This window comes from Syngnathus typhle, linkage group LG12 (genome assembly GCF_033458585.1).
Source record: "Syngnathus typhle isolate RoL2023-S1 ecotype Sweden linkage group LG12, RoL_Styp_1.0, whole genome shotgun sequence".
Classification (NCBI taxonomy): Eukaryota; Metazoa; Chordata; class Actinopteri; order Syngnathiformes; family Syngnathidae; genus Syngnathus; species Syngnathus typhle.
Window position 1 is genome coordinate 12,855,972 of NC_083749.1, and position 13,064 is coordinate 12,869,035.

At 45.2% G+C, this 13,064-nt stretch overlaps 1 protein-coding gene across 3 annotated transcripts in view; it reads right to left on the reverse strand.

Annotated features, from left to right (window-relative positions):
* The window catches only part of derl2 (derlin 2), a 78,470-nt gene that overhangs the window by 11,813 nt on the left and 53,593 nt on the right, over positions 1-13,064 (reverse strand). For 2 of the 3 annotated variants that reach the window (XM_061292614.1, XM_061292615.1), the window contains exon 3: positions 1,755-1,828. The exons of the other annotated variant lie outside the window; for it this stretch is intronic. In XM_061292614.1, the coding sequence (XP_061148598.1) occupies positions 1,755-1,828 (74 nt within the window). The remainder of the gene's footprint in view (positions 1-1,754; positions 1,829-13,064) is intronic. 3 annotated transcript variants of the gene reach the window in all.

The following is a 13,064-nucleotide window of genomic DNA, read 5'->3' on the forward strand; positions in this document are numbered from 1 at the left end:
TTTAACGAGGGAAAACATGTAGGAATGCGGCCCCTGAGGACTGGAGTTTGAGACCCCTGCCCTAAAATGTCAAACAATAAGTGATCAAATATATACTGTTATGTGTACATGTCATTGACTAAATATGCGCTACAACGCGCTCGGCCTTTGTTTTCCTCTCACTCATTCCCGCAGCTTCACAGTGCTTTAAACAGTGTACCACGGGTGTCAAACTCTAGTCCTCAGGCGTCGCATTCCTGCATGTTTTTTAAGTTTCTCCGTGCTTTCCTGAGTTTACTCTGTGTACTCCTGTTTCCTAAAACACGCATAGTAAGCCAATTGACCACGAGCTTGATGATTGCACAAATTTCCTACTTAGTTAATAGACGTGTGTATTGCGCGTCGAGCGCACATATTATTCTTTTCTCATTTTTCGTCAGTCTGTAGTTTCACATTTTTCAGATGCACACACATTTGTAATTTCCACGTTTTTCAAATCCACAAATACTGTATATAGTACGCAAATTTCATGTGTATTTTATTGTTGTGTGCATTTATCATGACTTATCATTTGTAAATATTCAATTCCATGTGCAGTGTGGAATGTGTGTTAATGGGTCACGTGCATTTCTTTTTGACACAAACATGTCATTTCAAGACACACACACATACACACACGCCTCAGATATTTATGTGTAATAAGCTATGCTTCTTCTGTTTACAAGTAGGCGGTGTTGCAGTCTCCATTGAACAGGAATGGGCCATCTCCTGTTTCTCATTTAAAAATTGTAAATTGAAAAACGTAAAATAAGCCTATTCTTCTTATTATTATTTCTTAATCTTTTTGCCTGCGGTTTCACTTCTAATTGATGCCCAACCCTAAGTATTAGGGGTGTAACGATTCATCGATACACATCGATTAATCGATATAATGCTCTACGATTTATTGGCATCGATGCTAAACGTAAACATCGATTTATATCGCCGTGTTTGACCTCAGACATTAGACGCGACTTTATTTTGAAATCCAGTTCATTGTTGCTCGCTTCCTCTTTCCGGGAGCAGTGCGCGCGGCGTTGTTGTGTTGTGAGCAGAGCAGGCACGTGAAAGGGGAGTCGACAACTAGTACGCGGCTCCTGGGCTGGTGCTATGGCTAGTGTCCAAAAAGACGAGGAAATTTGCTCCCCTCCTTTAGGCTTCAAGTCATTTGTTTGGAAGCACTTTGGATTCCAAAGAAAAGATGGCTCAACGGACAAGACACGTGCAGTTTGTTAATCCTGCCATGCGGTGATCAAATATTCAGGGAGCACAAATCTCGCCGCACATTTAAAGTAAAAACACGACATCAAAGTTCAGTGTTAAAATAAGCACTTTGTATATTACAATACTCTTGTTATTTCCTAAATAAAGAGTTTGCAGTACCTTGTTGATTTTGCGTATGAATTGTTATAAATCAGGATATTGTTCTATATTTTTTATTAAAAATAAAATATATCGATTGGAGAGCACTATATCGCGATGTATCGTGAATGAATCACAGCAGGCTTTAAGATATCGGCAAATATCGTATCGTAGTTCTTTGTATCGATATGATATCGTATCGTGACAAAACCCGCGATTTACACCCCTACTAAGTATGTGTGATTGGCTCATGACCAGTTCAAGGTGTATCTACCTCTTGCTGGGATAGGCTCCATTTTGCCCTTAGCGAAGATGATTCAGAAAATGGATATTATGCATCTGAATGGAGTTGGACTGAAAATTGAGAAGGATACAAAAATATCATATTGAACAGAAAATTGAAGCCAACCGGACCAAAAAAAAGAAAGTTTGTTATTAGTCGCCACACCTATAAAAAAAAAGGAAGAAAAATGAGATTATGCAGCACCCACAACACATTGCGAAGTTTTTCAAGTGAGAATTTTTTCAAGTCTTTAGAGTTGGTAAACAGTATAATATAATTGACTGACTGACTGACTGACTGACTGACTGCACTACAAGGCACACTGGATTATAAAGTGCACCTTCATTGAATTTTTTATTTTAGAATTTTTTTCATATATAGGGCGGATTAAAAGGCACATAGATTAGAAGCTACATCAAACTGGGGTTGACTAGGTTTGCGGAATGCATCCACTTGATGGAGCTGTGCTAAAGGGAATGTCAATGAGGTAAAAAAAGGTCCAACTCCCGTTCCGTATGAAAGTGATACGGTTTGGCTTCTTACTTAGTCCAGCAACCCCACTCATTTTTGATGGTCATAAACTTTCTGTAGTTTAAAAGAAAAAAGCGAGCGTGTGCATTGATGAGCTTGTTAGCTTTGGTGCCAGGTTTGGGTATGCGCAGCCAAACTGCTGCGGTGAGGGGGTGTGGTCACTGTCTATTGCGCATGTGCGGTTCACTGTGATTGCCTCCCAACAGTCTTACATGTACGTCAATCAAGCGATGGGATGGATTTTAGCCTATACAATTTTCTTTCTTTTTTTTTTTTTTAACGTCATGCAATCAACCAGTAGTGGCTTACTTCGGTGACTCCCCTGACCACAGTTGCCGTAATGCGGAAAGTGATGCGACCTTTTACACACACACACACACACACACACATATATACATATATATATATATATATATATATATATATATATATATATATATATATATGTATATACCGTTCTTTTCCATGTATAATGCACCCCCATGTATAATACGCACCCTAAAAATGGCATGTTGATGCTGGAAAAAAGCCTGTACCCATGTATAATACGCACCCAATGTTTTTTTTTTTTTTTTTTTTTTTTAAGTCCCAATGATCGTCACACACGCATCTGGGTGCGGTGAAATTTGTCCTCTGCATTTGACCCATCCCTGTGTGATTTTGATCCGGCGCCGCGCTCGGGAATCATTTGGTGATCTAACCCCCCAATTCCAACCCTTAATGCTGAGTGCCAAGAAGGGAGGCAATGGGTCCCATTTTTATAGTCTTTGGTATGGTCTTAACTAGGCTGGATGTATTTTTTTTGTTGGTGTTGATTTCTCCGACTGCCTGTAAAGGCACCACCGCGATCAGATGAAAAGAGAGGAAAGTGACGTGCGGACATGTGAAAAAGGCGGGTCTGTATGGAAGAGAAGTTGAAGAGGAATAAAAACACCCTTGGAAACCAAAACTTGCCCCTCGTTGTGACTCGGAGCCACAACAAATGTTTCAGATTTGTGTAGGGTACATTGTGACAGCAAACGAGCAGGTGATCGAGCAAGCGTCTGATACGAGAGCATTGCGTTCGTATGGAGCGTGTTTGAAGTGAACAGCAGAGACGAAAGGAACAAGGCAAAGTGTTGTGAAATACAATATTACCTGTAATACGCATTTTGTTATTTGCTGATTGTATTAAACTATCACATTCATTGTCAGTCAAGAAGAGAAGAGGACTATTCGCATCGGATCCATAGTGCGCATGCGCAGTGATACTGCCTCCGTATGACGTCCAGTCCGCGATGGAGATTAAAAAACAAGCAATATTTGACAATAACACAGGTTTCTCTTCCTGTCTTTGGTAATGTCATCCTGTCTTTTTGTTCCACGTCTTTGTCATTCAGTCCTGTTGTTGGTTTTGTTAGAGAGTTATGTTAGTTTACCAAGTCTGTGTTTTGAGTTCCTCCAATAAACCCTGGTCAAAGCTGCACTTGGTCGGCCTGCTCCTTTCCACACTCCATCCGTGACAAGATTTTCTTCAAAAATTGTTGTACCATGATTTTCTTAAAAAAATTAAAAAATATATATATATATATACACACACACACACACACACAGTGCCTTGCGAAAGTATTCGGCCCCCTTGAACCTTCCAACATTTCGCCACATTTCAGGCTTCAAACATAAAGATATAAAATTTAATTTTTTTGTCAAGAATCAACAAGTGGGACACAATCATGAAGTGGAATTATTCGGCCCCTTTACTTTCAGTGCAGCAAACTCACTCCAGAAGTTCAGTGAGGATCTTCGAATGATCCAATGTTGTCCTAAATGACTGATGATGATAAATAGAATGCACCTGTGTGTAATCAAGTCTCCGGATAAATGCACCTGCTCTTTGATAGTCTCAGGGTTCTGTTTAAAACGCAGAGAGAACCATGAAGACAAAAGAACACACCAGGCAGGTCCGAGATACTGTTGTGGAGAGGTTTAAAGCCGGATTTGGATACAAAAAGATTTCCCAAGCTTTAAACATCTCAAGGAGCACTGTGCAAGCAATTATATTGAAATGGAAGGAGTATCAGACCACTGCAAATCTACCAAGACCCGGCCGTCCCTCCAAACTTTCATCTCAAACAAGGAGAAGACTGATCATAGATGCAGCCAAGAGGCCCATGATCACTCTGGATGAACTGCAGATAATTACAGCTGAGGTGGGAGAGTCTGTCAATAGGACAACAATCAGTCGTGCACTGCTCAAATCTGGCCTTTATGGAAGAGTGGCAAGAAGAAAGCCATTTCTCAAAGATATCCATAAAAAGTCTCGTTTAAAGTTTGCCACAAGCCACCTGGGAGACACACCAAACATGTGGAAGAAGGTGCTCTGGTCAGATGAAACCAAAATCGAACTTTTTGGCCACAATGCAAAACGATATGTTTGGCGTAAAAGCAGCACAGCTCATCACCCTGAACACACCATTCCCACTGTCAAACATGGTGGTAGCAGCGTCATGGTTTGGGCCTGCTTTTCTTCAGCAGGGACAGGGAAGATAGCTAAAATTGATGGAAAGATAAATGGAGCTAAATACACGACCATTCAGGAAGAAAACCTGTTGGAGTCTGCAAAAGACCTGAGACTGGGATGGAGATTTATCTTCCAACAGGACAATGATCCAAACCATAAGGCCAAATCTACAATGGAATGGTTCACAACTAGATGTATCCAGGTGTTAGAATGGCCAAGTCAAAGTCCAGACCTGAATCCAATCGAGAATCTGTGGAAAGAGCTGAAGACTGCTGTTCACAAACGCTCTCCATCCAACCTCACTGAACTCGAGCTGTTTTGCAAGGAAGAATGGGCAAGAATTCCAGTCTCTCGATGTGCAAAACTGATAGACATGCCCCAAGCGACTTGCAGCCGTAATTGCAGCAAAAGGTGGCGCTACAAAGTATTAGCGCAAAGGGGCCGAATAATATTGCACGCCTCACTTTTCAGTTTTTTATTTGTTAAAAAAGTTTAAATTATCCAATAAATTTCGTTCCACTTCACGATTGTGTCCCACTTGTTGTTGATTCTTGACAAAAAAATTAAAATTTTACATCTTTATGTTTGAAGCCTGAAATGTGGCGAAATGTTGAAAGGTTCAAGGGGGCCAAATACTTTCGCAAGGCATTGTGTGTGTGTGTATATAACTAGATTGTAGAGTTAACAAAGTACAAGGAAAGACGTGGGTTTGGTAAACGGCTCTTTATTTACCAAAACAAACTTCCAGGTGCTTGGCGGCGTGGACTTCCAGCCACGGAGGTGGAAGAGAGATCCATAGAATAGGACCGGGGGTGCGTAAAAACCATGACCGAGCCCCATCCCCCGTCTCCGGACAGCCACCCGGCCGAGCGCCGGCCCCCGACTTCTATCCACGGAGGTGAAAGAGAGCTCTGGATAATTTAAAAAAATAATAATAATAAAAATAGTAATTTTTTTGTACCCATTAGGGGTGTAACGATTCATCGATACACATTGATTAATCGATATAATGCTCTACGATTTATTGGCATTGATGCTAAACGTAAACATCGATTTATATCGGCGTGTTTGACCTCGGGCATTAAACGCGACTTTATTTTGAAATCCAGAAATACACCATTGTGCCACAACGCCTCATCAGCAAACTTGACACGCTGGGCCTCAGTACCTACCTCTGCAACTGGATACTGGACTTCCTCTGTCAGAGGCCACAGGTAGTACGTGTTGGCGACAAAATCTCCGCCAGCATCACGCTGAGTACGGGGGCCCCCCAAGGGTGCGTGCTCAGTCCACTGCTCTTCACCCTCCTGACGCATGACTGCACTGCAACCTACAGCGACAACCGTATAGTGAAGTTTGCTGACGACACGACTCTGGTGGGTCTCATCACCAATGGAGACAAGACTCAATACAGGCTGGAGGTTGACCTTCTGACCACGTGGTGCAGGGACAAAAACCTCCTGCTGAACGTCGACAAGACCAAGGAGATTGTTGTGGACTTCCGGAAGGGTCACACCCAACACCTGCCGCTGACTATCGACGGTGCTGGGGTGGAGAGAGTGAGCAGCGCCAAGTTCCTGGGGGTGCACATCAGTGAGGATCTCTCCTGGTCCACCAACACCGCATCACTGGCAAAGAAAGCCCAGCGCCAGCGCCGCCTGTACTTCCTGCGGAAACTCAGGCGAGCGAGCGCTCCTCCGGCCGCCATGACTACATTTTACCGCGGCACCATTGAGAGCATCCTCTCCAGCTGTATTGCTGTTTGGGGTGGCGGCTAAACTGACTACAATTTGAAGGCCCTGCAGCGCACAGTGAACACGGCTGGTAAGATTATTGGTGCTTCGCTCCCCTCCTTGAAGGACATTTACACCTCCCATCTCACCCCCAAGGGGACCACGATTGTGAGTGATGTGAGTCACCCCGCTCACTCTTTGTTCGAGCTTCTGCCCTCTGGGAAGAGGTACAGAAGCCTGCGCTCCCGCACCACCAGACTCTCAAACAGCTTCATACTCCAGGCTGTTAGGATCCTGAACTCGCTTCCCCGTTCTGCGTAGCGTCCTGTACTTTTACTGTCTGTATGCACACTGGCTCTTATTTGTTGTGTTATCTGTTTATTTATTATTTATTATTACTCTTATTATTTATTGTTTGTGCCTTCTTGTTTTTTATATTGCGTTGTTTACTTGTATGTCTATCGTGTAATATGTCTTGTCACCGTGGGATAGAGAAAACGTATTTTCGATCTCTTTGTGTGTCTCGGCATGTGAAGACGTTGACAATAAAGCAGACTTTGACTTTGACTTTGTTGCTTGCTTCCTCTTTGCGGGAGCAGGGAGCAGTGCGCGGCGTTGTGTTGTGAGCAGAGCAGGCACGTGAAAGGGTAGTCGACAACTGGTACGCGGCTCCTGGGCTGGTGCTATGGCTAGTGTCCAAAAAGACGAGGAAATTTGCTCCCCTTTAGGCTTCAAGTCATTCGTTTGGAAGCACTTTGGATTCCAAAGAAAAGATGGCTCAATGGACAAGACACGTGCAGTTTGTAAATCCTGCCATGCGGTGATCAAATATTCCGGGAGCACAAATCTCGCCGCACATTTAAAGAAAAAACACGACATCAAAGTTCAGTGTTAAAATAAGCACTTTGTATACTACAATATTCTTGTAATTTCCTAAATAAAGAGTTTGCAGTACCTTGTTGAGTTTGCGTATGAATTGTTATAAATCAGGAGATTGTTCTATATTTTTTATTTAAAAAAAAAAAAATCGATCGTAGAGCACTATATCGTGATATATCGTGAATGAATCGCAGCAGGCTTTAAGATATCGGCAAATATCATATCGTAGTTCTTTGTATCGATATGATATCGTATCGTGACAAAACTCGCGATTTACACCCCTAGTACCCATGTATAATGCGCACCCCAGATTTTAGGACAATAAATTAGTTAAATTTTGCATATTTTACATGGAAAAAAAACTGTATTTCTTCAAAGAAATCAACAGAAAGTTTATCTGTTTGATTTGTAATGAAGATGTTGCTGTGATGAAAGTAGTACTCAGTAGTACGTAGTAATTTCATCTATCAGTGCCGAATGTCGAGTGTCGGCTGTGACGTCAATATTCTCGTAATTCGCGCGCTGAGTTTTCAGATGCAGTTTTACGCTAATGCCACCCACAAACCTTCCCCTGGAATCTTTCCATTAAAATGAGTGGCCCGAAGAAAAGAAAGGTGCACACTGAGTGCCGAATGTTAAAAAAGAGTGGACAATTTGGCTCGACCTACGTGTGTGAGAAGACGTTCAGCCACATGAACGTCAACAAAGCCCGTCACAGATCTAGGTTAACGGACCGACACCTCGGCTCTATCCTAAGAATTACCACAACAAATTTTACTCCAGACTATGAGGCACTAGCAAAAAAGGGAAACCAACAATACTATTGATTTCTTTATTACTTTATTTAGATGTATTCTTTCACTGATTCTTCAAGTCAGAATGTTTGCCGTTGGATGTGATTTCGCCTCATTAGATAAACATATTTCATAAATCTGACCTGTAGGCGCTGAAGTGATGGAAAATGTTATTCATCATAACAGTGTCGTATTTAATAAGAATCACTGATAGTAGTTTTTTAGTGAAATATTTTTTAATGCTGTTAATAAATGCATTTGTTTTCAAAAAGCTGTTTTTTAATATCCATGCTTTAGTATCTACTAAAAGTAAAAATCTTTTATGTAATGACCCTTACATGTCATTTATATTACTTCACACAAACACTACATCCATCTGCTCCTGGATCGGCCCCCCGGTCAAAATTTAGAACCCAATACGGCCCGCAAGCCAAAAAGTTTGTCCACCCCTGCCCTATGCCTTCAAGGGCAGGATTGGCTTCCGACATCTAAAAGGACAAGATTAGCAGAACGATTTCAGATTCTTTCCAGCCAAACATGGGGCTCTGTGTCGCAGCCAGACAGCTCAGAACTCACCACCAACCAACCGCGTTAGCCAGCCACTGCTGGTGAAGCAGCCAGGAGGACCTCCCAGCCGCGTCGCCCAGCTGGCCACACAGTGAAGTAGCTCACTGCCTGCCTGCTGCTGACCGTGTTCGGTGCTGCCAGACCTTTCCCCAGCCTCCTCTTCTTCAGCTCACCCTGGGGGATCCCAAGAAGTTCCCAAGCCAGCCAGAAGATAGCCTCTCTCACTCGTCTGGGGTTGTCCCCAGGAGCTCCTGCCCGTAACACCACACCATCTTAGTCAGATAGCCGAGCCACCTCATCTGGCTCCTCTGATGCGCTTCGTGACTGCTTTGGCTCTACTGACTGGGACATGTTTAGGAGGGCTGCCACTTGCGACGATCGGACAGACATTGAGGAGTATACTGACTCTGTTTCCTTCTACATCAGGAAGTGCATTGATAATGTGACTCACTCAAAGTCCATCGTCACTCGGGCTAACCGGAAGCCATGGCTGACGGGGGCTGTCTTCAGGCTGCTGAGGGCCAGGGACAAAGCCTTTAGAGCGGGGGATGAGGCTGGCTTGAGGACTGCGAGGGCCGACCTGTCCCGGGGCATCAAGGAAGCAAAGAGGGCGTTCTCTTGCAAAATGACCGCCCACTTCAAGGACAGCAGGGACGCACGGAGCCTTTGGCAGGGCATTCAGACCATCACGGACTACAAGCCCGCACCGCAGAGCTGTGAAGGGGACGTCCGTCTGCTCAATGACCTTGACCGCTTCTTTGCTCGCTTCGACGGTCAGAACAGCACTTGCCCGCTGAAGGCCACTCCCCCTTCACACGAGCTGCCCCTGTGCCTCTCCGCCAACAGCGTGAGGAGGGCGCTTGCCGCTATCAACATCCGTAAGGCGGCGGGCCCTGACAACATCCCGGGTCGAGCGCTGAAGGACTGCGCTGGTGAGCTGACGGATGTCTTCACAGACATCTTTAACACTTCCCTGCAGCAGGCCATCGTCCCGTTGTGTTTCAAAGCTGCCACCATCGTACCTGTGCCGAAGAAACCTGCTCCGTCCTGCTTCAATGACTACCGCCCCGTGGCACTTACGCCCATCATCATGAAGTGCTTTGAGCGGCTTGTCATGGAGCACATCTATTCCGTTCTCCCCCCCACCATTGACCCCTTCCAGTTTGCGTACCGAGCCAAGCGGTCCTCTGAGGATGCCATCTGCTCTGCCCTCCACTCGGCCCTCACCCACCTGGAGAGGAGGGACTCGTATGTGAGATTGCTGTTTGTGGACTTCAGTTCTGCCTTCAACACCATTGTGCCACAACGTCTCATCAGCAAACTTGACAAGCTGGGCCTCAGTACCTACCTCTGCAACTGGCTACTGGACTTCCTCTGTCAGAGGCCACAGGTGGTATGTGTGGGCGACAAAATCTCCGCCAGCATCACGCTGAGCATGGGGGCCCCCCAAGGCTGCGTGCTCAGTCCGCTGCTCTTCACCCTCCTGACGGATGACTGCGCTGCAACCTACAGCGACAACCGCGTAGTGAAGTTTGCTGACGACACGACTCTGGTGGGTCTCATCGCCAAGGGAGACAAGACTCAGTACAGGCTGGAGGTTGACCTTCTGGCCACGTGGTGCAGGGACAACAACCTCCTGCTGAACGTCGACAAGACCAAGGAGATTGTTGTTGACTTCCGGAAGGGTCACACCCAACACCTGCCGCTGACCATCGACGATGCTGTGGTGGAGAGAGTGGGGAGCGCCAGGTTCCTGGGGGTGCACATCAGTGAGGATCTCTCCTGGTCCACCAACACCGCATCACTGGCAAAGAAGGCCCTGTACTTCCTGCGGAAACTCAGGCGAGCGCTCCTCCGGCCGTCATGACTACGTTTTACCGTGGCACCATTGAGAGCGTCCTCTCCAGCTGTATTGCTGTTTGGGGTGGCAGCTGCACTGACTACAACTTGAAGGCCCTGCAGCGCATAGTGAAGACGGCTGGTAAGATCATTGGTGCTTCACTCCCTTCCTTGAAAGACATTTACATCTCCCATCTCACCCGCAAGGCGACCGCGATTGTGAGTGATGTGAGTCACCCTGCTCACTCTTTGTTCGATCTTCTCCCCTCTGGGAAGAGGTACAGGAGCCTGCGCTCCCGCACCACCAGACTCAACAACAGCTTCATACCCCAGGCTGTTAGGATCCTGAACTCGCTTCCCCGTTCTGCGTAGCGTCCTGTACTTTTGCGCTATGCTTGTTATTATTTATTCATCACTCTTACTATTTATTGTTTGAATTTTTGCCTTCTTGTTTTTATATTGTGTCGCTTACTTGTATGTCTATCGTGTAATATGTCTCGTCACCGTGCGATAGAGAAAACGTAATTTCGGTCTCTTTGTGTGTTGTGACATGTGGAGAGATTGCCAATAAAGCTGACTGACTTTAACATGCACAAGCAGCTGTTCGTTTTTGAGTTCTCTCCTGGTTGATCAAGCTTCTCACCCTATTTCTAAGGGTTCCAAGGCCAAAGTAAACGCCACATCGACTTGTCCGGACATTCAGGCCAGTATAGCTTTGAATGATAGCAAACAAGCTAAAATGGCTACGAGTATTTCCGAAGCTAATGTCTCTTCAGTAGTCTCCCCGGATGCTCTCTCCATGAGTTCACTTGTTGCTGAACTGGATAAAAAACTTATTTCACTAAAGGACGACATGACGCTGTTGATCCAAGATTTGGTGAGACCTTCACAAGCATCACTGGAGGCATTTCGTGAGGCAGTGAATAGCTTTAATGGCTGCCTCATAGCGACAGACACTTTGGAAAGATGAAAAGTTTCTAGTTCTTTTCCTCCGCCAATCAATTTGCTTCGAGTTGGACGTGTTGTTCAGTTCACGTTCGTACAAAACAGGGCTGTGGACTCGGTCGGATTTTTGCACCGAGTCCGAGTCCGGCCTCTTGACCAGGAGTCCGAGTCCGAGTCCGGCTGTCCATTTTTTCTGTTAATTCATGTGACTGCTTAGTCTTTAATCAAGGCTAATTTAGATCAAAATCTAAATAATTACAACAGTGATGTTGTGATGGCTTGGTCTTTATTAAACATATAAACGAATACAATAAACAGATACTTTCAAGTTTTAATCATTAATTACACCATTATAGCTCAGACATTTATCTAAACAAAAAATTAGTGACGACCCCACAACTATCAAAACACATCAATGATATAAGCTGGGTGACATAATCGTCCTTGACATTGGTACATAATGTAAACATTAGCCTAAGTGCAACTCAACGTGGCCGCATTGATCATAACTTACGCTCCGTTTCCCCCCCAAATCTAGAGGCAAAACATTGTTCTCTCGCTGCTCCCGGTGTTGTGCTTGATTTGGTTCCCCCGTGAGATCTTTAGTTTAGTTTTAGTTTATTGTTTAGCACATATTCTTATATCAATAACTGTGCAAGGAGGGAGACGAAGCCTAGGGCTTGTAAAGAGCTCCACTCCTTCTAACCCCCAATTCCAACCCTTAATGCTGAGTACCAAGCAGGGAGGCAATGGGTCCCATTTTTACAGTCTTTGGTATGACCCGGCCGGGGTTTGAACCCACAACCTTCCAGTCTCAGGGCGGACACTCTAACCACTCTAATCTTGTTCCCCCTGCCGCGGTAGCGCGCACGCCTTATTTGGAAAGCGAAAAACCGATGTCGTACAGCGTCAGCACTATGGTCTTTGAATGCACCCCGCTTCAATGGCAGAACGCGTATAAATTGAAAGACATCAAATGAGAATAATCCTTTATAAAAATTTAAATTGACTGACGCAAACATGAGTTCTTCATGTTTTTATTGAAAACAACATAGTGCTGACGCCGCACGACATTGGTTTTTCGCTTTCCAAATAAGGTGTGCGCTCTCCCGCGGCAGGGGAGAACCGCGGCTGGTTCTTCCAGCTTGGCTGCGCGCGGGGCATTGTGGGTCTTGTACGTGCACGCAGGCTGGCAGGCGCGGGCGCGCACGCAACAACTAAATTTGTCTTCATAACAAGCAAGCAAGGCTGTGGACAGTATTCTCAGCAGCATGATGAAAATAAAATGGAACGTATTTTCGGACTCGGTGGACTTGGTCAAAATCAGCACCGAGTCCGGCAAAAATGACCGAGTCCGACCGAGTCCGAGTCCCCGAGTCCGAGTCAGAGTCCACAGCCCGGGTACAAAATATGAACTTTTGTTCAATGAACACGTTCAGGCACAACACTGCCTGTTAAATATGGCCTGGATCTCCACCACACGCAGGGGCGAGTTGCGCATGTACGTCTCAGAATGTAAACACCAAATAATCGTTTGTCCTTGATGATATGAATTGATATGAGCCCCCTCATCTGGCTCCTCTCAACGTGGAGGAGCAGTGCCTCTACTCAGA